Genomic DNA, 26096 nt, shown 5'->3' on the forward strand with positions numbered 1-26096 from the left:
GGCAACTGAAGTCACTCCAAGACACTCCTACAAACCCTAAACTTGCCAGAGAAAAACACACAATAGAAAATACACATGTATGTACATATAAGGAAAAATACTCCATCAAACATTTCTACAGCACTTTAATGCATGATTTTTATCTATACAAAAGCTATAGTGGTGAGCCAGATGGGTTGGAATTACAGTCCTGTGTTGATTTTAGTTGCTTTTAATCAATATGTAGCTTCATCAGACACAAATACATTGTACACATGTACACGGAGTGCTGGTATCACTTCAGTGGCACTGTCCTCCATCATAACAGTACCACCTTCACCAATACAATGTACCCATGAGACCTGCTATACAGCAATATCTGGCAATGCCAGTGCAAATGGATAGCAACACTGCACTCATTTTGCCAATGTATGCATGTGCCAGGAAAAAGGTACATGCATGATGAGAATGGGCCAGCTATACATTTCTACTTTATTTGCTGATACTGGGGGTAAATCTGGTACAGGAAACATTCTTCAGAAAGTCTTCAGCCAAGGTTCGGTGCCACCTCTATGCTGTTGATCCTCAGTACTGTACAAGGCTGGGAGTGATCTGAAACAAGAAATAATGTAACAAACTTGTGAACACAAAAGCACAAAATCTTATGTTATTAATACAGTAGAAGCCGCTTAATTGCACTGCCTATTTGCCAGTAAACTTCGTGCAATTATCTGACTGGTGCAATAATGCGAAGTTATCTTGCTGGACCGCACTGTTTTGCGATTTTAGGATTCCGTGCAGTTAACAGAAGGGTGCGTTTATCCGGTGTGAAATTAACTGGCTTCTACTGTACCTCCAAAATCCTATTCAATCTGCTTATTGTCATAGACATTTGTTGTCAGTATTACTCAATAAAAAGAAATCATATGAACAATTTACAAGGCCAACACCATTCCACCATTACCTGTAGGTTCTGCTGTTACATTCTACAGTAAAGTAGTAAGGGACCGTACGGCGTTTAGTGAGGGGGGAGGGCCGGTCGCCAGAGGGTCGGGTCAAAAAATTTTTGCTAGGCCCTCCCCCCAGGTAAAATTTTTTTTGCTAGGCCCTCCCCCCTCCTATCAACTTTGAAAAAAATATTCAAGATGCCAATAAAACACTGCGCTCAAATTTGGAAATGTGCTTTGCGTCATATCATACTTTTTCATGATTTTCATCGCGAAGCAGATCTCTCACCCCTAGCAAAAAAAGGAAAACAGAATGGCTCAAAATATCTTAATAGAGGGATAAATATCAGTTTCATAGAGGCATGAATATTTGCTTTATATAAGCTATTTCATTGTTTTGATATTAAAACAACACCTAGAAAGCATTTGCATCTGGATTTCTAGTAGATTTGCATCACGAAGCGGCGCGCGCCCCGCTCCCTAAATTGACGTATTGCGAGCTTGCGGGCCTGAGCGGCTTGACGGAAACTTTTTTCAATTTACATATATTTTGGACTTTTTCTTGGGTCTGTGGTGGTAATAACTTACGGTAAATCGGAGGGGGGGGGGGGGAAATGAAAACCAAAACGACAGCACGATTCGACTAACCAAAACTGTAGTGGGGAGGGGGGCGCCGACGCGTGACGCTGATTTTCCCACGGCGGGGTAGACCGGTCGCCTCTCTCTAGCCGCCGGCGGGTGTGATTAGAACGTTAGACTTGCAGGAGATCTTTTAGAAATGCCACGCTTTTTTTGCCACGATTTCCTGCATTGCTTTTTTATGGGAAAATTTGCTGGTTAGATGACATTTCTATGAAAAAAAAATACGAGGGTTTCAAGTTTTTGAGAACGACGTTCCATGTCCGGCGCCAAAGGCATGAAGAATCGCAAGGTAGGTCCGGGAAAATTTTTAAATCTTGACCCTCTTAAAAGCTTTTTCCTTCAGTTTGAGGGAAATATTTTGCTGACAAACAAAGCTAACTTTAATGGCATTTCAATTTAGAAATACAAAATTAAATCCCCCCCAAACACATCATCACGATGTCGGTCATCAAAGGCGCGAGGCCGGTCACGTCAAAAGGGATCCAGGGAAATATTTACCCTCGAGCTCTGAAACGCCATTTCTTACATTTTGAGGGCAATAAAACAGGGGTAAATTTTGCTGGCAAACTAATCTAGAGTTTAATAACATTTCTGTAAGTGAAAAAGGTTTTCGAGGGCGTCATGCATAAGCCCCGCCCCCCTCCCTTTCGCATTTTCACTGTGTCCCAAGCGCCAACCTTGGGCGATCCCTTGCAGAGGTCCAGAAAAATTTTGAAATCTTGACCCTCTGAAACGCCGTTTCTTGGTTTTAAGGGACATATTTTGCTGGCAGACCAAGCTATTTTTTTTGCTTGGCCCTCCCCCCAAGTCAAAAAATTTTTGCTAGGCCCTCCCCCTGGCAAAATAATTTTTTGCTTGGCCCTCCCCCCCCTGGCGACCGGCCCTCCCCCCTCGCTAAATGCCGTACGGTCCCTAAGCAGTCAAAAATGTTGATATCAAAGACTACAACTGACTAATTCTGCTCTAATGTTCCTTCAGAGATATTTATAGTACACATCTACTGATAATCTAAACTGATGCTCACCTCTCCTCTTCCTGTAGCCTTTCCGTTTTTTGAACTTGTACACAACGAGAGGGAGAGCCATGAACTTTTCAATGACTGTGGCTTCTATCCGAACCTGGTCACGGCTGCAGAAACAAGGAAAAACATGCTTATCTCATTTCTTCTTCTAGATTATGATACAATCATTCACAAAATGTTAAAACAAGCATGAACAAAGTTAACACTGTCATGATTAAAAATGGATATTCTGAATTGCAATACAACTCTACATGTATATAGTTTCAACAGTGTATTCTGGATCTGAGGTTGTTACAGAGTAACATAACATAACAAAACAACATTTCATACTGACCTCAATATTGGTTTCCCAATCAATGAGAAGTTATTGCCACCAACAAGTAATACCTGTGTGAAAATCATATCAAAGGATAAGTGTGACCAGCATAGTTAATTGTTATAAATTCCGAAGATTGAAAAAGTATGTGAACTAAAAATAAGATTTTGGAAGGCAATTGAATGTCTCAACGTATAGGTCAGATAATCTTCCACTGGCCCTAACAGAAGTCTGATTTATGTATAGTATTTACAAGTTCATTGTCTGAGAAATTCCACTTGGTCTCTGCAACAAGTACATTTGTACAATGAACAGTAGACCATGGTTTAACTTACCATCCTAAGGACTTTCCAGTAGCGTGCAAGTCACATGAGCAACAACTGCTGGGTTTAAAACTCCTAACCTATTGGTCTAGAGGTAGGGTCACTATCCATTGGACTACACATGATATACAAAATACAGGGAAAAGTTAAAGGTCCTCCCCATACGATCTGATAAAAAGAGAGTATCACATTGAGTTGAGTCACGTCCTGCCTGTATACGTGTAAAACATCTAGAGTCTTAGACAATATCTATTTACCTTTTCTAGTCTAACTCTCTCTCCTGGATCTGCGAACATCTCCTGTTGGACCAACACCAGGTCATCGGTCGTGACCTTGAACTGCTTCCCTGCAACCTGCACCACTGCAAACAGTCGACCCACATCAGGGGACACCATCTCTTCTTTCACCTTCTCCAGAATGGCTGCAAAATGTAACATGAAAACATGTTATAATAGATGCATCACTTTCTTTCTGTGAATGGTTATTTCAAGACATACATGCTGTTTATCTGAATCCCATGGTTTGTAGTTATAATGGTATGGTATGAACTGTGGTTAGGAAAGATCTCACCCCATATCCTCCTTGCACGTACACCTAACTTATGATTCCCAACAATTTTTCCATCTTACAGTGGGCTTAATTGTACAGTGGATTGTACTTCACCAGTGTAACCGGATGTACTACTACTACTATTACTAACAGTGGGCTGCAGAATATATCATTTGCTAAAGACTGTGGTAACATTATATATATATCAAGTGTGCAACTTACCTGAAGCCTATCAGTTTCTGATACACTCTACCCTTACCAGTTGTATAGTTCAGATTTGTACACTTAGCAGTGGCTTTAACTAAGTCTACATATAAAGATGATACAGCTCAAATACTTGAGTCTTACCTGGATGTTCCTCTACTGATGTGGGATCTATGTCAGGTGGGTTCCATCTGTCTATACCCAGGGATTTATACCTGTTTGCAGAAGCATATAAAGAAAATTTGATTCAATTTAAATGAATATGCATCATAACAATATTCACATTGCATACTGTTGCTATGATAACAGTTTCATAATAACATCATGACAACAGCAACTGACGTTTCCACATCTCCTGTGGATTACCTTTTACAGGCTTTTCATTGACGTTGAACTAATCATTATAATTTGAATCCTTCTCCTAAGGAACCATATATTAACTTAAGTACTAGTAACAGATTCAACCAAGAAAAGAACGGACAGTCTATATAATGGAGTAAGTGTTGTAAGGGAATGAAGTTTACCTGTACTTCAGAAGGTTTTCAGGTGTGTCTATGTCCTGTAGTCTGCAGGTGGAGGTGTGTAACGTGTGCTGACAGGTGAGACCCTGCATTCCTACAGCTGCAGTTGGTAACAAGCGTCTGGCACCTGTGACTTTTGTCATGAAATTCTACAACTTAGTGATTATCAAATATATATCATCTACGAACATAATAGTTTTCATAAAATTTAAAACAGACAAAATTTGTGGTGAAAGCCACTGTGTAAGCTACTAATATAACCTTCCAAATATAAGCCAGTCCAAATCATAACAGCGTAAAAATTTATGAAAATAAATACACATGTAGCTATAATTTTGCCAGTGCACATCATGGGGAGGGGGGCGCGTCAAGACGATACTTTTCCTGACCTCACAACTATTGATCAACATGCACATATCTGTTTAACCAGGCATGAGTATCTAGCAAGTACTCTAGGAAAGACAGAATACCTGACAGCTCCCTGGGTTTCATGATAACGGAGGAATCCAGCAGGAATTTTGTAGCCCAACAAATTCGTGACCTCATGGGCGCCGCCATCTTGGATTGCTGCAACTCTCGCGTGACCCAACGAGGATTCAAAGTTTCAGAAACTGCAGGTGCCAAGGTGCCAGCAGGTGCAGCAGATGCCAGCCGGGATAGGCTCGGGCAGCTTGGCCAGTATTCGGGGGCCCAAGGCAGTCAGACCGCCGGTCCAAAATTGTTGTTGTTGTTTTCTTTATATCCGCTTGGCTTGTCGGGTGATAGTCAAAGACTTTTTAATACCATACTGTATATTTCGACACACACTTTACACCACTAAAATTATATAAGCTTTATGTTGTGTTACTATAAACATAGGCAAATGAGCACTGTGAGTCGTTGTCATGGCGTTTGTCAACAGCATTCACTGAGTTATAAAAGAGCCACCACCAGTACTTGCACCTATGATACCATATGTGTTCCCAAATATTAATCATGACTGAAGAAAAAAAAACGATGCCTTCTTCATTTCAGGCTGATCTATAAATTTGACTTGTAGACCCATTTGTATTGAAATGTACTTGAAAATTAATATTATTATGCGTCCAGCCTGTCATGTCATTTGAAACATTAGCATGCTTGTACATAGTTTCAATCATTTCAAGGTTGGTATTACGTATTAGTTGATTTCAATGATCATGCACTGGTTCTTGCACGGTTTCTGACCACTTTATTACTAAATCGTAAAATAGCATGTCACCAGCAAAACTTCAATCAATGCCAACTGAAACCTATCATGGTGGTAAGATTTTAAAATGATTTTTTACTAAGCTGATTTTACACAATCAATAATAATGGCTTGGGGTATCAGATTATATTAGATAGTAACTTTATTCAAAAGCATACATGAAGTCAATGATCATGAGTACACAGCTTTACACAAAAAGTCATTAGTTCCTCTGTGGAAAAATTGTAAGATGACACTGAGTTTTCGGCGGGCTACCGAAGCCGCTTATAGGCTTAAGATCAAATGTCATTAGTTTGTTAGAGATTGAACACTACTAGAAACGACCACTTCCCTCAGCGCACTACAGCATTGTGGGCCATCGTTGAAGTTATACCGGAAACAGTCTGATTGGTCGCTTAGGCAAGGACACAAATCTGAACGTTCATCGTGGATATTGACTGGCGACATACGCCACCATTTTAAATGTGGCTCATTGTACGATGAGTGTAGCACCTCTGAAACGCCATCAGCTTCAAGCTCAAAGTCACACACAGACATCATGATGCGCTTAATAAGGAACAGTGCGCCTGCAATGGAAAACACCACGGCGTACATAAATACGTAGAAACTTTGAGTCAACAATACAGCTAGGCTAATAGCAATGGCCAACAGCATAAACAAGATTCCCTTTCCTTTCCAAAACTTAGCACAGCTTTCGTTTGTGTCCAAGTAGCAGAGCAAACAACCCAAAACCCACTGAGTTCCTTTGCAAGAACAACTGGCGCCTTGAACATCGTGCTCAACCCATTGCCCTTCGCGTCTGTTACCATGCTGGCGATTTGCGTCTCGAGCTCCACCCACGGACACGCGCATTACCCTGTAATCACCATAACCTCCTATCAACGTGTCCAACACCTCTTGGGCTCCTGGCCGCTCCCTTCCCTCCATACTCAGCATGCGGCGGACAAGGTTTTTACACTGATGTGCTTCTTCTGTGCTCATCACATCCAGCTGACCAATGTCCCCCTGTGTTACAGCTTGAGCTATAGGCATTGGGTCCGTCTCTGCACCTGCAAAAGGTGTTAAGTACCGATCTGCCTGGCACGAACCCGGAATACTCAATCCATCAAACATGGCCCATAACAGTAGTCCCAGGGAGAAAATGTCTACTGAAGGGGTGTAGCGACATGGTTGGTCGTTCAGCAGACTTTGGTAGATTTCGGGTGAGAGGTAGAACCTCGTTCCGACAGCTGATCGCATGTAGGAACGATCAAAGTTGTTCGCACCGTTTTCTGGGCTTGGAAGTACTGTAGCAAGTCCGAAATCCACCACTTTCAGCACTAGAAACGCCTTATTGCCCGTCAGAAGGACATTTTGTGGTTTGATGTCGCGATGGACGATCTTGTTCTTGTGAAGAAATGTTATAGCGTCCGCCAGCTGAACCGCGAGATTTCTCTTGGTGACGACTTCGACTTGTTGCTTGAGGATGTAGTCGCCGATGTTTCCAAGAGGACAAAACTCAGAAATGACAAACAGCACCTGTGTTTGCCCATCCAATCCTACCTTAGATTCCACGTATTCCACGATGTTTGGATGTTTTCTAAGTTGTGTCAGAACGCCAACTTCTCTGATGGACGTGTCTTCAATCAGTAACCTTTTAGCCGCATAGGTCATTCCCGTCTCGGTCGATTTTGCTGAATACACTGTGCCTGAAGCCCCTCTGCCGATCTCCTCTCCTAGGGTGTACCCCTCCAAATGCAATGGGTTCTAATGATCAAAGCAGTCTCTTGTTAGATTGTGATATGAAAGCAGAAAGTTGTAAATGATATTCTTCACTAGCTATATAGCGCTACACGCCTTGCAGACATAAACTTTATCTAACAATGGCAAAGAATATTAACAACCAAGGTCTTTTTAACCTCCTTGCCGAAACCATGGCCTGATTATTGTCAATGTCTTTTTATATACACAGTAGTAACTTTACCCACCTGAAACGCACACATTTTTTACTTGTCGCCGAAATACACACAAATGCTTGAGCTAGGTGGATCGGATTGGAACTTCCTGGTGAGCGCGGAAGCAAGACAAGTATGTTCACGTCTGGCACTTTTTAACACTGCGTCAGCACTAAAAAAGGTAAGGCAAACAAACTGTTATTTGCTCAACAGGTACTAGGCACACAAAATGGAAAGTTATTTATTTGATTTTACATTGCCAGCAGCCTGAACAGTCGCTTCGAGTGCTTTGATAACTAGCAGTCGGCCAGAGTCTAAGTTAATGTCAATAAAAAAACTCAGCCATCGATGCAGTAGCAACAAAACATCGAAAAAGTGGAAAACCGAATGACGATGTCATATTTGTTGGTCTGAACCAGAATCGCACAAACTTATTGATCTATTCAGAGCATCAATGGCATATGCAACGCTACTCATGTCACCGTGGTCAGGACTAAAAAGTTTTAATGTTTCAAATTTTTGCCATGTAATCTATAAACCCGGTGTCATTTCCTCGTTACTCATACCACCTACTATTCACAGGTATTGATATCGAGCTCGTAAAGTAGAAAATGTTTGCAAGCCAAATCAACACATCTGCTTGCGGCCTCGTTACCGTAGTGACGTTTAACCCGGAAGTGATATTGACAGCTAGGGTAGCAGACGACAAAAGGTCAATTGTAAAGAAAAAGGCGTTTTGTTAGACCGTGTTACATTTTTGTCGAACTGCTCGTACCTTGCAATTGTGCATGTTACGCTAGATAACAATTAGCTCAAGCAATGGAGGACAAACATGTTAAACTCGGCGAGACGATTTGGAATTACATGTCTATGGGTCATGAGCTGGAAAAGGTGAGTGATTTTGTTTGTTGTCTCAATCGATGTGTTCAGCGATTGTGCTTAGTTCTGTGGTTGGACACGTGGCAGGGCCAGTGCATTGTCCAAAGGTTTTAAATGTAATGTACACTTCACCACGAGCGTTTCCATGTCTCCATCAAAGACATTCAATATGTCCTTGCCTCACATATGACCAGTATTATAGCCTTCTCCGTTTGTGGTCAGTTTAATTCAGTAAAATTCCCATTCATTTGATCACCAACGGTAACGTTATATGACGATTGATTAAATTTGACCACATACTTCTTAACCAAGTTTTTGAAGGGTCATTGATTGTCACAATCGGTACATCATATGTTAGACTGAGGAACAGCATTTGACCTTGGACCTCTTCACAAAAAGTCATGACATGCAGTGCATCATCAGATTTTAATTCTATTAACGTTACATCTATTCAAATAAAAGTTATATGATAAACTATTACTGGTTGACAATACAAATCAATAGTTTGCGGTCACTAAACTCTGATGTGTTCACCACCACAGAGTGATGTGATCCTGGCGTTTGGCAGCCATGACAGGCGTGTGGCGGAGTATGCAGCTGAGCTGTGGCACCAGAGATGGGCGCCGTGGCTGGTCTTCTCAGGGGGGCTGGGGAATCTTACAGAAGGTACAACATCAATCTGTAATGGTTCCTCACTTACAAACAACAATTGCTGGCCAAATACAACACTACAGTTCTCTGAAAGAGTCTAATGTTAACGTTATACATTTTGTTGTAATTGTTTGTAAAATTGAGCAATTTAGGCAAATCAGTAGTTGCTATAGTTGTTAAAGTATGAATTAAGGGACAATATAACACATAATGCATAGAAAGATTTGTTTGTACTAAATTTGTTGAGCTATCAAAGCACTGTCACCGTTATGTTGCTTCCATATAAGACTACTTGTTACTAATGGAAGAAACTTTTGAGACCATACTTTACTAGCATTGGTGTCTTTTGATGTAGTTGTAATGTTATTATGTCTTTCGTTTCATTCTTAGTAACCATGATTCTAATGCATCAACGTTACATACTAGGTGTTTGGGACCGCCCAGAAGCAGACATCTTCCATGACATTGCTGTGGCAGCAGGTGTTCCATCTGACAGAATCCTGGTGGAGAACAAGGCGTCCAACTCAGGACAAAATGTGCTCCTGTCTTACAAACTCCTACAGGAGCACAACATCCCCACCAGAAGCATCATCCTTGTTCAGAAGCCTTACATGGAACGGAGGGCTTATGCAACCTTTATGAAACAATGGCCAGGAAACATTGAAGAGACGTCCCTGTATGTTACCTCACCGAGAATCAGTTTTCAAGACTATGCAAATGATGAGGTGGGCCAGATGAAGAACACTGTTGAGATAATGTTGAGTGATCTGTACAGGGTCCGAACCTACCCAGAAAAGGGTTTCCAGATACACCAAGAAATACCTCCTAAGGTTTGGGAAGCATACGAGAAACTAATGGAAGCAGGATATAAATGGAAATACTAGATCATGAAAAAGTTTGCAATTGATCATTTCATGTAGCCAATACCTTGCCAGTCTACCTATGTTGTTTATCAAGACTCTAACGTTAAGTATTCAAAGAGCAAAAGAAGTTGTGCGTTGACTTTGCTTCCTTCAGATTGGAGAGGTATACCTTCACTTCTAATTTGACGTGCGAGTGGAAAAATATATGCTAACAGGAAGACAAGACTAGAAAATCATTTCTTTATTCAAAAATGTTTACGCTGTGAAATACTACCTGCATTTTACAACATGAAAACAGTCCTCCTGCCAACTAGTCAGCATAGCAGCACTTACACTTGTGTATATTCTTTCCTTGCCTCTTTCTTAAACAAAGAGATAGTTAAATGGTCAATGGTAAGTTGTGCTCATCTTACATCAGAAGCAGATTTGACAATGCGATGACCTCATATAGTTTTGTCAGAACCTCAAAACTTCGAAGGAAGTTTGTAGCCTAAAGTCTGTCTAACACTGTATGAGAATTTGAGTTGAGTCAATTGTGAATTTGAAAAGCACAATGGTTGAGTAACAAAATACACTAAAGCATTCCGGAGTCTGTCTAACACATAAACATACTGTATGAGAATTTGAGTTGAGTCAAATGTTTTAAGCACTGTGAATTTGAAAGCACAATGATTGAGTAACAAAATACACTTATGCATTCCAGACATCTTGCGATGTTTTTTTGTCTGGCAAGTAGTTTCCTTTCAAAGCCTAATATTACTAAGGTTATGTCTTACTTTACTTTACTTTACTTTACTTTGAGAACAGCAATATATTTTCAATATCTAATAATCTAGGCCTACAGGGATTCTGACATTGGTGCCTATGACAAGCAAAATTGCAATCATATATGCAAGTAAATGTTCACAAAAAGCTGGGAAGATAGCACCAAGTACATAGTATCAAGGAAGGATGGTGCACAACTTAAAACTTGAAATGGAACAAGGAACAAAACATGACTAAAGGGAACAGTTAAGAGTTTGAATTATTGTATAGGGGGTCTCACTAACAGACAGCAGTGCTAGGTGTGTATAACACTTGTTCTGGCATACACATCTACATTGTACATGTAGTTATGTCAAAATCACAGCCCTTAAAGAGTTCAATGCTACAACACATAAGAAAACAAGCTGACAACTTGAGCACTTAATGGTAAAGTCTTAGAGGTCCATGTGGTCATGTTTCCATTATCAAACAACTGCCAAACTCCTCAACATCAAAACTTTTCCCTCCATTTGTGAAGAAATTTTCACAAAATGCATTGTTGATGGGAGCCCAGCCCTTGACCACCATTGGTTATGGATTATCAAGAATTTCATAAAAGTAGTGCTGGTACAGCAAATCTGGGCACTTAAAAGCCAATTGATCTGCAATCCTGGCCATCATAGATGCTAAACTTTGGGTATCTTAAAAAGTGTATTTTATGACAATACACTAGCAAACCACTCCCCTCCTAATACATGATTTGTATTTCACTGCAATCTCCAGTCGGATTATAACGAGCCCATAACACTGAGGAAGCCACACGGCGAAACATGTTTGTTGTGTGTCGGTTCGAATAAAGTTCCTAAACAGGGAACATGCGGCTCCAGCGTCTTTTCTGAAGATGTGGCGGAAGTGTGAACGGTTGGCTTGAGGTCTCCTCCACATATATCCAGTTAGATTATAACGTTACAAATTGTCTTGTATTCTCTAAGGTCAGCTGATAATGATGGTGATCAAAGACTGGGCTCCCAGGCCTGAACTCGGGCACTGGCAAGCAGTAATAAAACTTCAACAGTAAAGTTTGGAAATAGACAGCCATGATAGTTACTGATCAATAGATTTAAAGTAGAATGTGTAGGCCCTGAGTTTTTCAAAGTGAAAAGGGTCAAGCATTTTCAATCCCCTAATGACACTGAAAAACTAGACTTCACAACAGTTACATGTATTTTGGGGCTAATGCCTTGTCCTTAAAAAATACTGCCTGCTTCTTTAGGCCTTAAATAAGACAGTGAAAATTTTCTACACCACCCCCCAATGTGCATATATGATGTTATGATGCTCTTAAACAACAGTTCACATTATCTTGCCTTTTACAGAGGCCTTTGTTCTATATCCACTCCTGTCTTTTCTTGGCTAAAAATTATATGACCCCAGGCATCCCCTTGTATTTGTATGGCTTTCCAGTTTTCATCTGCTTCTCAATGCTGTCGAAAATCTTGGATTCTTGTGCAGCTTGCTCTTCCTCCCTACGATGTCACCATCATCACAAATTGAGGTAAGGGGAAAAAATGGAGGGAGGGAAGACAGGTGGGGATAAACATAGAAGAAAGGAGAAAAATTACTTAAACGGATTGTTAAGGAGTCCAGAAATTATAAGACAAATGTTTGATGAATCACCTACAAATCATACTTAAATAAAATCAAAACAAAATAAAATGCTTCGAACATAGATTTCATAGTGAGTGAACTTAAAAGAAAATCTTTTTCTTTTAAAGTAAAACTATTAGTAATGCAATGTTACATGCCTAGCAAGTCATCAGAGCACTGAAATCAAGTGGTGAACTTTTTTTGTCTGCCCCTTCAAATTTTTTGGTCAACTTTCTGCAAATTATATTTTGTGTGTTTGTCAGGTTTATGGTGTCAATCCTATAATTCCATGCACACTATGTGTGTTTGTACATCTTAACTTTGTTAATGTTATACTTCCAACCATGTAGCTTTCATGTGGTCAGTTGCCCTTGCACCAACATGTACTTTACTCAAACACCCCACCAGGGGAAGGTGGCAATTGAGTCACAAGTTACTTAGCAACTGGATTATGAGGAAAAACTGAAAAGAGAGGGGGAAGGGGCGCAAGCGCTTGGCTTCATGTGTATAAATGCTGGAGATTACAGTTCATACTGGCTGAGGACACATTCTTGGAACATACGTCATGTACCTCCATGCTTCATCCAAGTCATTCACGCACAGCCACATGCTAAAGCAAGCTCTCTCTCTTTTATTTGTCAGTCTACCCAAGTGCAGCATTCATTTCTTTCTTAAACACATCATTGCATAAGGCACAATTCCTGTTGTAGAAACAGAAAATTTGACATTATAACACTAAATAAATTGGAATATCTATGAGCTTAGAATACACACAACTTAGCAATCTGATGTAGATATATGCAAAACAAAGTGGTCAATGCAATCTATTTCTAATCCAATATTTGCAAATAGAACTTTAACAAGCAAGTAACATCTGAAGATCAAGAGCATCTCATATAATCCTTAATAACTCATAGAAAACACATGCTACATGCAAGAAATCACTTTGCTGCCTTGTGAACTTTCAGCTTACCATAATTAACTTTTTGTCTCACAAACCCTGTTGAAAGTTTAATGTCCAACTGTCCAAAAGGGGTACTGACTGTATGCATATACATGTACATGACATGTATAGTATCATGGTAGCCATACTTTTGATGGCATACTGTTTTAACTTCACTGAAAAGTGTCCTTGCTGGATTTAATGCAATAAACAATGCATATTTTTTTAAACAATACTTGACTCATTCAACCTATCAACGTTCTAGGCAGTGTCTATAAAAATATCTGAGTTCTTTGAATATTGCCTATAGGATAGTAAATATAAAACACTACCTTTGAGTTGTACATATTTCTCAGTTTGTTGAAGCTAGCTATTTCTATATATCTGTACATAGAGGCATCTAGATAAAGATATAGATACAAGTACTAGCATTTTACCGCATATATTATGGCAAACCTTGTCAAAAATAAAATCATCAGACTGATGATTTTCTGCAATGCTATCATCTGCAATGCAATCATCAGATTGATGATTTTCTGCAATGCTACCACTACTGTTTGCACTCCTAAGCATATCACATTTACTATAGTTACTATATCATCATGAATCATTTTAGAGTTACATGAAGAAATACTTAAGCTCTGATTTGTTTGAGACATCCCCAAAATAACATTGAAATTTCATAGGAAGACATGCCCTGTCTCCTTTTGCTTATGTGTTTAATAATTGATGGAAGAATTACATTTTTAAAGAGTCATATAAAATTTGATGTTTTACAAAAAACATGTCAATCTTAGCCACAAAAGGACTAAGGGTCTTATGCAAAATTATGTTTGTCATGTACTAGTAATCATTAGAACAATGATTTGACCATTTTCAGACCATCTATCTAAAAGGAACAATGCATTCCTATTCTTATTGCCTACCAGTGCAAATAAAGGTAAGTGAGATACAGGTCATGTGAGTGATAATTCATTTATAAAAACATGCCTGAAACTTTTGAATAGTTATTAGTACGATGCTGAGCATTCTCTGAGAAGAGTGGCAAAATGCATGATAATGGGTATCCTTACAGTACTTTGGTCAGAATGATCAGTATAAGTCTCAACACAGCAAATTTCAAAACATGAGTACTAGTCACAGTTCAAGTTGCAGTGTGCATGCGTTATGCATGCCTGAGCACCATGTCATTGGTTAGCTAACAGGAATCCAAGAGGAGGGCTAGGGGGCACCATACTCAACATTCTTCTCTCTCTTTGTGATTGAAAGATATTGATTGAATGATCTCACAATGGTAACAGTAAGTACATCAAACTCTGCAGGTGCCCCCCTCCCCCTAGGACTCCTGTTTCACAAGTTCACATCAGGTCAGACAGAAGGACTTCACTGGTACCATGGCTTCTTCCGAACCCAGCGAAGCGTGATGCCTGCGTCTGTGCGGATCTTGATGGAGGCCGCCTCGGCCTCGCGTACGGTCTCCTTCACGGACTGCATGAGGTTCTGAGCGTTGTGGACCAACATCTCTGTTGCCTGGTCCACTTCTTCACTGTCTACATCTGCAAGATAGAACAAGTTGTTTAGGTACAAATAGATGGCGATTTACCTTTCAAACTGGTAAATCTGTTACACTTTATACCTTTCAAAAAATAAGAATAGAATGAATAATAAAGTTCTTTATAGCCACATTCAGGGAATAACACAACACCCAATGTTTCAGTGACATCATCAGGTTCACTGACTGGTTCACTTTGGATTATACTGCAGCTAGGTGTTGCTGCCACAAAAATGGTCTCAAACTTTTAAGTGCTGCATTCATTTGGGACTGCACTTGTTAGTAGCAACACCTACATGTACATGCACAACATTGTGTAGCTGCAGTGCAAAGTGAACTCAGTATTGCCATGAGGAAGGTGACATTAACTCCCTGGTTGTGAATGAAGAACTCATGTTATTCAGTCCCAACCTGATGAAAGTAATCACAGACTATAGATAGAATGTTTCAAAAATTGATCTTGTAGGAAAAGTTGAGAGAAATACTGACATTCATGAACCCTTCCTACATAGGGCTAAGAAGTAGTGATATAAACACTTTACTTAAAGCCATGGCCACACATCACAAATGATGAACAAAGAGCAGAAGCATGTTTGAGACAAGACAAATACAGCATACACGATGACAATGGCTCTAGAATCTAGATCATGAACTAAGGCCAGCAAAACAAGGTGGAAGGGGTCAACCTGTATTGGAATCTGGAGCTGTCAGTGTTGTAAAGGACACACAGGAGAAAAAAGGAAAATTTTTCATCAACACAGGACAGAAAGGGAAAAACAAAACATTGTAAGTGTACACAGACACAGGAGAGAAATGAAGAAGAGATGAGATGGTAGTGACACAAAAGACTGATGAAACCACGTACAGAAGACAACATTAGGCTTACCACAAAGAAGCAGGTACAGTTTTGTATTTAGTCCATGGAAAAAAAGAGCAAGTTTTGTCAGTTGCATACAAACAGGTTGTGAGTGTGAGGTTATAGTGATATTGCACACTTGACACACTATCACAGAGAAAAAGCAAGAGCTTCGTAACACTTGCAGGCTAGGAACAAGACGAGCTATTCAAATTAAAGCATAAATAGAGTGCACTGGGGAAGGGTGTCAGTCAAGTGTTGTACAGACTTTTAGATTAGAATTTTCTTGAGAAACTATCTATGTTGAATGCAAATAACAATGGCATAATTATGTGATTTTTGCTTGTCAAGTCACTTCTTTCTTACATATCTACAAGCTTGATAATTGGCCATTGTCTACTGCATAATGAAAATAAGTGATTACGTATACTGATATAGGATATGAGCGCAGAAGTGATGGATAAAAAATGTCCATCTATAGCAACATATAGTCATGGTTTGACACAGAGTGATCTCTTACTTGACTGTCCGATCATAGTGGCCTTGACTGTGGACAGGATCTTCAGCTGTGTGCTGATGGTGGGGATACGCTCACAAACCTGCAGTAGGTTCTGTAAGGGGGAGGGGGGCAAATAGGCATATTACAAGGGGAATATAGTGAGTAAAAATTACATGCAAGTAACACTGTACCATATTCTGATGGAAATATATCTAATCAAGACTTATTACTGTACAAAGATGCAGAAATTGGTATACAAGAATCTCCCTTTTGAAGAAAACCAGTACATGTACTTCTTTGAATCATGCAGAGAACAAAAGAAGTTATCCACAGTTCAGATGTTCATAATATTACCGTTCGTATCCTCTTGTCTGTGCACTGTTTGGCAACTTCCTTGGCCAATCGCGTGACCTCGTCAGCGACCAAAGCGATCTCCTTTGCAACTCGGATAAGGTCTCTCTTGTTACCGCCTTCACCTCTGAAACAGCATAGAGGGTACAACATTTGATCAACATGGAAACAAGGAAAGCAATAAACACTGTCAACTATTAGCATAGACTGAAACTTGTTACTTTTCCCTAGCTGTCTGACACAGTAAACAATTCACATTTGGTGTCAACAGACTATGTCAGTGAAAAGGAGTGGAAAATAGATAGTGGTTCTGATAAAAATGGTAATATTGGTTCCAATTGTTTTGAAGTTTTCTTCGTTTGGACAATTGTGATACCTAGTGGCATATAGTCATAGGGCAGCAAGTCTTACTTACTTGAGCAGGGTATATTTTTACAAGGAGGGTTGCTAGCCCTTCCCCTTTAACATACCCAAGACACACACAAGACAAACACATGACCCCAACTTTACTTCCCTTCCAAACGATGGGTGCAGCCCCAACTGAGATGCCTTCCCTGGATTGAACTGCAGCTAACAGTTACCGACTAACTGGAACCAGGAGCTCAACTGTGAGGCTGCTACCAGTTGAGCTATAGGGACATTCCTAGTGTTTTTGTAGATTCCAGGTATTCTAGAAGAAACCCAGGATGAGTTGGTACAAGAAACTTAAGTCTGAAAAAAGTGACTGTTGCATGACTTCTACATACCTGACCAGGCGACTCATCTCTGCCATAAGAAGCGCCATCTTCTTGGCTGCTGCAACAATCTCGTTGCCCTTGCTGGACCACTTCTGGGCTTCCAAGTGAAGCTGATGGGCTGCAACCTAGGAAAGAGGTCAGGTAGGACACAAGGTTAGCAGAAGCCCCCTCTTGCACCCTTGTGCAGAAGTGCACTTGCTGTGGCATTGCTATGCATCCTTTCCCTGTGCAAGTGGTCCTGATCCCCAATGTACCTGCAACTTTGTGGCCATAATCAACATGCATCCAAATAAAGCACTCATGCAAAGTGAGGAGTACAGATCTAATACGTGAGTGAACTGAAACAGTTAAAAGTAGAAAGACAACAACGCTAGGCTAGTTGGAAGCCAATTCAGGTAACAGCATAGTGAAGCAAATAGAAGTGAATAAGGAACTACAGGAGGTATTATACATGTACCTACCCTAATTTGGCAATTGTACTACCAAAGGAGAAGCATTGAGAAGAGAGAATCAAGGCACTCTGGATTAGAACATGCAGAAGAGGTGGACAAGTGAGTTTATCAAAGGAAAATGAGAGTGAAGAGATGGAGAAAGTAAGAACAATAAGTAATGCCCATGCAGTCACCAGACAGACAAGATGGACATGGACAGCACATTGTTTTACAATTCAGTTGGGCTGGATGAAGTGTTAAATGTATGTTGAGTAAAATGAATGATCTTGTAAGTACATGGTGTGCGTGTGTAGCAGGGTGTGTGAAATATTTTATCCCCTATAAAAGGAGATTACTTTTCTCTGTTAGACATATATTACAAGTGTACATGTAGCACATTTCAACACATCCACACAAAAAGCAACACTAGAAACAAATATGCAGCACACAAACCAAAACAGCACTACTGGTCTTGGTTTAAGTAAAAGCACACAGGGAGAAGGAAAAATGTCAGTGATCAGTGTTAGTTGGTACATGTGAGAGGAACAGATGGGACAGACAGACTACTGTACCATGATTTTCTCGTTGGCATTGGGATCTACGGGGAAAGCCATCTCTTCATCTTCTGAATCCGTCTTGGGAAGGGTCAGGGGTGAAAGGTCATAAGTAAGAAGCAATAATAGCCACATAATAGTCATAAAAACCAATTTGACAAACAGAACTGCAGAAGCAAGATAATATGAGGGCGCAAGAAAAACAAAAGCAGGAGGAAACAGAAAATACTAAACTTAATAATATTAGCAGATAGCAGCAAAGAATGATTATATTCTCATTTACACATTTCTCATCCATTCAAAGACTGCAAGATTTCTGTCAATGGCATATCAACATGCAAGAGATGGTGTATACTGTTTACATCATTATGTTGCATGGAAACACAGGTAAGCCTGCTAAAAGTTAGAGCCCGGTCACATTTACTGTATGATGACAAACTGAGGTTATTCTCTGGATAGTCGTTCATTTGTCGTAAAAATTCATTGGTCTTATTGTGGAAAAGGCTGTCTGAAGCTGTTTCTGATACAGGCTAGCTGAAACTTCCATGACATCAAAATCGTATGACATCCTAAAATATATGTGACCGCACCATAACTGATTAATAAATTCGTCATTAAGGTTAAATTTATGTCCATGTGTACTGTTTTATTCTCTGGAAGACAATGTTAAATATGTGGAACAGTAGTCATTCAGTCTGGATGACATCCTGATTGAGTGGGCTTGCTTTTGCTTCAATAGTCACTTTGACCACGGGGAGATAATATTGCAGCAAACATGAACCCAACCAGACTGTCATCCAAACTAGTTGGCAGACAATGTCTATAAAAAAGACTTCTTCCATACTGACTTGAACCTATGTTGACTTTCCTACCATCAGCAATGCCACCACCATGCTAATTGCTACAACCCAATGTTACACTGTCATCCATTAATCATAATCACAATATTTACTTATCATGGTAATCACTATCCACACTGACACCCTATCCACTATCACATCTAACAGCACAAGTATCCCTTTATGTATGATGATGACCACAACCACCAATGACATGCATCTCCGAAACCTACACGTTTTCCAATTAAAAAGTTTACATCCTGATGCATGATTTTGATTCATCATTATGACCAGTTTTGATCTCACAGACATTACAAGTAACCATTACACAGACATACCATGATGGGCTGGTTGGGTTTGGGGGTGGGGAAAGCGATCTCCTCCTCCTCCTCCTCTGGGGGTGGTGGTCTGGGAGGGGGTGTCTCATGCTCTGGCAGTGGTGGTCTTGGTGGTGCTGCATCTGAAAACAAGAAACGCCTCCATTTGCACTGCTGTATTTTGTCTTTAGGAATCAGAACTATTTCTGTCCTTGGTACTGAAATGTTGTTTGGTCACCTTGTGGAGCCTAGTGGTACATAGGTCAGCAAGTTTCCTTGCTGTTTCTGTAGTAGTGTATATTTTACAGAAGGGGTTGTTAGCCTTTCCCCTTGAACATGTCTCAGGCTCTTGATGATAGGATCCCTAACTAATAGGAACCAGGAACTCAACTGCAAGGCTGCTATCATTTGAGCCACAGCAACAGGGATACCCCTGGTACCGAAATGCTTTGGAGCAATTCAGTACCAGTTCTATACACTTGTAGTAAAGTGACAAAACATGGGCCTACATTTGGTATATTATTGTTACAGAAAATCTTGAGATATCTACTACTGACCATGTTTTAATCATCCCTGTCCTTGGTGCTGAAATGACGTTAACAACTTAAAAAGGCATTTTTATCTGCTTCATCTGGCATTTTGCTGTCATCTGACCACAACATTCAGAATGCCATCTGTAAGCCACACATAAGCCAGACCTTTGTCCTAAGTGCTGAGCTACCTTTCTTTACCTCGCAATGTCTATCACCAAATGGCAACAGGATTTACCTCCACAGCTACTAGTTCAGTCCCACTGAGTTCAACAAATATGGGTCTTCTTTCACATATTCACATATACTGTTCTTTGTGTAACTGAAGTCTTCATATTCCCCAACAGGAGACCTTACCTCCCAGCTTGAGCTGGCTCAGGTCAGGTGGTGGTGGGAAGGCAGCCTCCTGTGCTGCAGCCAGGGCAGCTTCATCCACAACCGTGACAGCTTCACGGACACCAGCAACAGCATCTCTCAACTGTAGGGTTTAAAACATCTCAGAATCAATCTTAAGTTATGGATCATCTTTTTATGTCAGTTAACTGCTTACAAGTATCCAGCCTCATGTGTTCCCTGACTGGTTGGTAGAATAAAGACCACCCATTACTGTACAAGGGAAAATGTTTGCAAATATTTAATTCCATAGTAGGGAAAAGATGGAATGTTTGCAGTGGTTTTAACTTGGTGGTTGAAACAGTAGTGCAAGTTGCAGACAGTTTTGCAGTAGTTTAAGTTGGTAGTGAAGTGGTCATTGCAAAAAAAACTCATCATCATAAAACCTGCCAACATAAAGTCTACACAAAGATTTTCTCTTTACAGTACTCTCACAGCCTCATGACAGGATTTTAAAAGCTGTAAGAATTGTTGGAACATGTCATCTTTTTTTGTAATGTGAGCAGCTGCCATTCACCTTGCCACCATGTTACCCTCCAACCACAAATGTGCAGAGGCATTAATTGAAACACCTTTAATCATATTTCAATTACTGTTACCACCAGTTAGTGCTTGGCCACCTCAAAAATGGCTTCTACACTACCGTATCCATTTCCCCTGGTAACCTTTGTGCACTCTCCTGTTGGGAAACAATGCATAGTAACAAAGGTCCTCACACACTTCACCTTTAGAACCAGTAAACTTGCAGTAACCATGTACATGTAACTAAAAACAAGCAGCATTCACAAACAAATATTTCCTGAATTATGATTCAAACAAGGCATCTTGGTCAAAGCACACCAACTGTGCCTCCTTTGACCACCACTCACTCCTTGATTTGATACTTTTCTACCATTGAAGTAGATGCAGATGACAAATATCTGAACAACTCTAAGTTCTGCAAACTTCAAGGCAAACTGACATAGACTGACAACAACTCATGGAAATCCATGTGGATCACAGATACAGTACAGCAACTGTTGTATGTACAATGAAAGGCATTGTACATGTACCTACCTTTGTGTTGGAGTCAAAGTATCTCCCTTGGGAGTTTGCATCCTTGGGGTTGCTGGCCACAGACTTGGCATCCACCACCATGGGGCTGATAGCTGATGAGCAGAAATAGTTGAAAGGCAATAAGTTATTACTGAAATAAATGAAGCTTTGCCAAGAAGGTTAAGTGTGTTCCTCCGTCTGTTTGTGAACAACACAACTCAAGAAGTTGTGGATTGACTTTTATGATATCTGGTATGTTTGTGGGTGTTGGCAAAATGAAGAAAGGATTAGATTATGGGTCCCCTGGCAGCTTTCCATGGTACTACAGAAGGACTGATCTTCATAAGCTGTCTTTGATACATGCTATGGTCAAGACTTCTAATGGCCAATAGCGCTTGTTGCTATATTCATTACAACCATTTGTAAATGTTCATTGACAGTTGCTTACATCTTGCCAGTGTGTCGGATGCATCGTTCACCCTGTCCACAAACTTGGGGTCCTCAGAGTTGTCGGCTTCCCTCTTGGCCACCATCAGCACACGGTTGGCACGGCGGGCGATGTTGGAGGCACCATTCACCACGCTCTGCAATGTTTTATTACATCATTAGCCCATGAAAGTGCAAACTTTGCTAAAAAATCTTCATCTGATAAACTATAGTGTAGGTGACTAGGATGTAAAAAATAAATAACTGCAAAAACACAAACAGACAGACCAAAACAATACCTCTACGTGAGTTATCATCTTTCCAGGCAAAAGGTTATACAGCATGATTTTACCTGTACTTGCACATTCTTGATGGCAACTTTCACCATTTCACTGTCACGGGCGATGGCCTCCTCTGTAAAAGTGCAAAAACAGCATTGCAAAAATGTTAGACTTCCAAGACACTGCACTCATAGGTCATGTGTCAAACAATATGTACGAGCTCTTGCATTTGTTTCCAGCTTTAATATTCCTTTCATACACAATTAGTTTCCTTCGATTTTTTGTAACCTCTCTCTTAAATCTACTGCATGTTATGCAGACTTGTCAGATGAAAAGCTATTCTGTCATGAAAGCTTGTCTAATAGCTTCCCAACTTGTTAAGTATACCCATACTTGTACATGTGACAATTTTGAAGAAATATAGATTGTACATACTTGTACATCACACATGATACCCCTTTCCAACAGGATAACATATAAAGTAAAAACTCAATGAAACCCACCACAGGCTTTGATGAATGCAACAGTGTCCACTGCATCATCCACAAGAGATGTCAGCTTGTCCATGTTGTTCATCCACTCCCTCTTCAGGAGTTCAAAGTGCTCTGAGGCGGCCTGGCAAAGCAAATCCAGCGAAAACATGCTCTAATGTACAATCTTTGAAAGAAGCTCAGGGGTACATAATCTGTATTTCTGTATACACAAACAGACACAGCAACTCTACATCTATAATCTAATATACAATTATTGGTTATAGAAGCAACAAAATAGCAGTCAGTTAGTAATACAGGCATGTGACAGAACAAGGGGGGTTGAGAACAGAATCTTCATAGTGAGTAAGTAAATGAAGAACAGAGAATGGGTTTTCTGAAGAATTGGACCCATTTCTCTCAGGAAAGAAATCTGTAGCATTCACAGCAAACAAGTAGCATATTTTGTAATGATTCATGTCAAAATTAATAAAACTTTTTCTTTATTGTTTGTTGTAAGTCTGCTTAGAACTACAAGATCTTTTTTGTAGATGTTTTTAAAAGAAAAGAAAAGTCATGAAAATTTGCCATGAGATAAAAACCAAAAAACATGCTTTTGTCAACAAGACAACACTGTACACACTTCTGGATATCTACTTTACACATATGGTACAATAATCACTCTTCATTTTCACAGCACAGTTTGGGGCATTTGGCAAAACACAAGTTAACTCCATCCACCAACACTATGTACAAACAAAGCCACTGCAGAGTAAGGCAAGAACAAAGGAAAGTAGGAGACAAACAGGAAGAGGAATTTCAGAAGACTCTTACTCGGTGGAGGTTGAACCCGCTAGACTAGGAGGAAGAGGAGAAGAAGGAAGGGAGAGAGACATGTAATAGAGAAGTGATATCATGAGACTTGGCTAGCTGTGTGCACATGTGTGTTAGGCAGCAACAATGCCAGTAAGCAAAATACATGTACCAAGATGTGTGGCTTCCATTGTGGCTGTTTAGGTTTTTACAAAGCAACAAAATCCATGAAACATGACATTAACTTTGCATAAATAGGAATGCTAGATGAAAAAGGTATCGTTAATATGCCTGATAAAGTTCAGAATGTCTCCAAAAATTGGTTTTGCTTTCAAAAGCTCAAAGTGGCAAAAAGACTGAAGCCATGCAATTGCCAAAATTTTGGCATAGGGTAAGATGTATTAATATAATACCAGTAACATTAAATGTATGCACACAGCTAGGAGCACACAGCTAGCAATTGGGAAATTGCATGAAATAAATATTTGTGGATTCTTTTAGCTGGCAGCTATGCATAGTGTAAAAGAGTTTCTGTAAAATTGCTGAAAGGTGCTTTAAGGAGGAAAAGATGCAGTGATGACTTTCTGAAGGTTGTATGTCTATGGCAGGACTTAAAATACAGGCAGAAACAAAGTTGCATTAAATGTTTGTGACAAGAGAACAGTGCAAAACTGTTGCTTTCAGTGCAGTGAGTGCAGAGGTTCACTCAACAGCTCCCCCTACCTGATTGTCTGGGTTGTCCAGCAGGATCTTTCCAGCATGGATGATTTGTGGGGTCAGGTCTCGGATCTGGAGAGAAAAATAAAAAAATTGCAATCAAATTCAAATTCATCAGACTGTGTACCTGTATAACTGATGAATATTAGTGTAAGTGCCAAGATAAAATAAGGCAATAAAGTTAAAAATTTTATTGGAAATTTTCTTGCCCCAAATCAGGCATGCCTGATTTGGGGCAAGTCACGATTAAAAAAATATATGAATGAAATATGTAATGGAAAAACTCAAATCAAGTATGCACCCCTTGTAAATATGAGCAGGGGTGCATACCTTATATTTTGAAAAGTTTTAAAAGTGTGTACTTATTCAAGAAAATTCAAAGAAGTGAACCAGAACAGAACATCATTATTCCAACTGCTAAGAGTAAGCTGTTGTGCCAAAAGTCTGTTAGAGGTGATACTGACCACACCAGCAGTGCTCTTGATGCCCTCCACTGTCTTCTTGTTCTGACAGCTGCCAGCATCAGCCACACGCCCAGCAGTCTGGGTCAACAGGGCAGAGTGCTGGTCAAAGTTCCCTGCCTTGTTGCCGAATTCTGGCTCTCGGTTGGGGGCATCTGTTACAAAACATATAAAAAAAGTTATACAATTTCTTTCCTTCGGATAATTCTTGCTATCAATAATTTCAGCCAATTCTTCCTTGTAACCATGAATGAGTCTTGATGTAAGCGATAAGATGTGTTATATTATAACCAAATGTCTTCTATGTTTCTAAGAAGTAAGAATGCCAATGTTACATGATTGTAGAAATACTTCATAATTTGACATTCCATAAATTCATTATTCATGTTAAGAGAACTTAAGACAGTTGCCTAGCTTACATTATCACATACATGTAGCTACATGTACCAAGACATTGTCTTATGATGAAGGGCAGTTGTAGCAGAAGATCATTTTTCTCAGATTCAGTGAATACCAACATTGAGTCAAACCAAAGGAAATGTGTAACCTCTGACCTGCAGGAGCATGGGCAGCATTATTGAGCTGCTTAAGTGCAGATGTGGTGTCCAGGAACACGTCTGCAATCTGCTTCACCAGAGTCTCGTCCATCTTCTTCCTCAGGTCATTCAACTTCTCCTGCACAGTACGGGCCAGCTCCTGGGCCTCTGGGCTGTCTCCCTGCAAGGTCACATATAGGAGTATCAGCATCAGCAGCTTCATTTTTTCAATGTTCCTGAATTTTCTCAGAAAAGTCTTTTGCAATAGCCCTTTCCTTCCTTCCTTCATTAGTCCACAAAGCCTACAACCAGGAGTTTCAAAAGACACGACCATGGGGTAGAGCTCAAAGCGCTGGAAAGATCAAATTGCAAAGGAGTCTTAAGTTTGTGGAGACAAGTGCAAAGGACCGTGCAACCTGGAGAATTCTAACGGACAGGAGCAAAGGGCCAGTCCCTAGCCCAGGCACTTAGGCATGTTTCCTTCCTTGCTGTCTCAGAGTAAGTAACATCATTTTTGAAAATCACAACTGAAAATTTGACATTTTTTTTCACGGAGAACGTCACCTCTTCCCTTACAAAAATGTCCATATGATTTCACCTTGCCCTGGTTGACGAGGTCGGCCAGCTGCCTGGCTAGCCTCTCCACAGAGTCACACTTCCTCAGCAGGTCGGACTTGTCCGGCTCCTGGCAGGTCTGCGCCAGCTTCCTCCCCTCCCTCACCAGCTCATGCACCGCTTGTTGTCCTGATCAACACATTTGTAAAGGTGAGCACAAACATCAGATATTACAACAGCATCATATTCATCTTTCTTTTGCATAACTGATTCAATAATGCAGGGTTTAACTTGTTCAGCACTGTTTGATACAATACATGTATGCGAGTGGGAAAATCAAACACACAGATTT

At 40.2% G+C, this 26096-nt stretch overlaps 4 protein-coding genes across 16 annotated transcripts in view; 1 reads left to right on the plus strand and 3 right to left on the minus strand.

Moving 5' to 3' along the window:
* Positions 1-462: 462 nt before the first annotated feature.
* Positions 463-5117, minus strand: LOC118417240 (39S ribosomal protein L21, mitochondrial-like). Of its 2 annotated transcripts, none has more exons than XM_035822711.1 (7): positions 4973-5117; positions 4506-4629; positions 4126-4196; positions 3486-3649; positions 2924-2976; positions 2593-2696; positions 463-591 (listed from the first exon to the last, which is right to left on the minus strand). In XM_035822711.1, exons 1-7 carry the CDS (start codon positions 5058-5060, stop codon positions 527-529), a joined length of 669 nt encoding a protein of 222 aa, XP_035678604.1. In that variant the 5' UTR covers positions 5061-5117; the 3' UTR covers positions 463-526. The 2 variants fall into 2 exon arrangements, with proteins under 2 accessions (XP_035678604.1, XP_035678602.1); XM_035822709.1 differs by having other exon boundaries at positions 4506-4635; positions 4973-5106.
* A 737-nt stretch (positions 5118-5854) lies between these two features.
* On the minus strand, positions 5855-7827 carry LOC118417941 (serine/threonine-protein kinase pdik1l-B-like). The gene is made up of 2 exons (XM_035823704.1): positions 7698-7827; positions 5855-7476 (listed from the first exon to the last, which is right to left on the minus strand). The coding sequence occupies exons 1-2, from the start codon at positions 7710-7712 to the stop codon at positions 6019-6021; spliced, it is 1473 nt and encodes a 490-aa protein (XP_035679597.1). The 5' UTR covers positions 7713-7827; the 3' UTR covers positions 5855-6018.
* Positions 7828-8335: 508 nt separating this feature from the next.
* LOC118418044 (uncharacterized protein SCO4629-like) lies at positions 8336-11480 on the plus strand. The gene is made up of 3 exons (XM_035823851.1): positions 8336-8555; positions 9086-9209; positions 9621-11480. The coding sequence occupies exons 1-3, from the start codon at positions 8484-8486 to the stop codon at positions 10076-10078; spliced, it is 654 nt and encodes a 217-aa protein (XP_035679744.1). The 5' UTR covers positions 8336-8483; the 3' UTR covers positions 10079-11480.
* A 250-nt stretch (positions 11481-11730) lies between these two features.
* Positions 11731-26096, minus strand: part of LOC118418041 (vinculin-like) — a 30329-nt gene continuing 15963 nt past the window's right edge. For 2 of the 12 annotated variants that reach the window (XM_035823836.1, XM_035823837.1), the window contains exons 10-28: positions 25788-25933; positions 25208-25370; positions 24657-24808; positions 24199-24264; positions 23497-23520; positions 22696-22807; positions 22264-22325; positions 21934-22069; positions 21507-21598; positions 21094-21129; positions 20415-20535; positions 19549-19670; positions 18390-18452; positions 17396-17511; positions 16653-16776; positions 16320-16410; positions 15630-15647; positions 14785-14947; positions 11731-12327 (exon numbers count right to left, since the gene is read on the minus strand). In XM_035823836.1, coding sequence (XP_035679729.1) covers positions 12222-12327; positions 14785-14947; positions 15630-15647; positions 16320-16410; positions 16653-16776; positions 17396-17511; positions 18390-18452; positions 19549-19670; positions 20415-20535; positions 21094-21129; positions 21507-21598; positions 21934-22069; positions 22264-22325; positions 22696-22807; positions 23497-23520; positions 24199-24264; positions 24657-24808; positions 25208-25370; positions 25788-25933 — 1913 coding nt within the window. In that variant the 3' untranslated portion in view covers positions 11731-12221. Of the gene's footprint in view, positions 12328-13059; positions 14948-15629; positions 15648-16319; positions 16411-16652; positions 16777-17395; positions 17512-18389; positions 18453-19548; positions 19671-20414; positions 20536-21093; positions 21130-21506; positions 21599-21933; positions 22070-22263; positions 22326-22695; positions 22808-23496; positions 23521-24198; positions 24265-24656; positions 24809-25207; positions 25371-25787; positions 25934-26096 lie in introns of those variants that run through there. The other 10 variants (XM_035823838.1, XM_035823842.1, XM_035823840.1 and 7 more) reach the window with 10 other exon arrangements.

This window comes from Branchiostoma floridae, chromosome 6 (assembly GCF_000003815.2).
Source record: "Branchiostoma floridae strain S238N-H82 chromosome 6, Bfl_VNyyK, whole genome shotgun sequence".
Lineage (NCBI taxonomy): Eukaryota > Metazoa > Chordata > Leptocardii > Amphioxiformes > Branchiostomatidae > Branchiostoma > Branchiostoma floridae.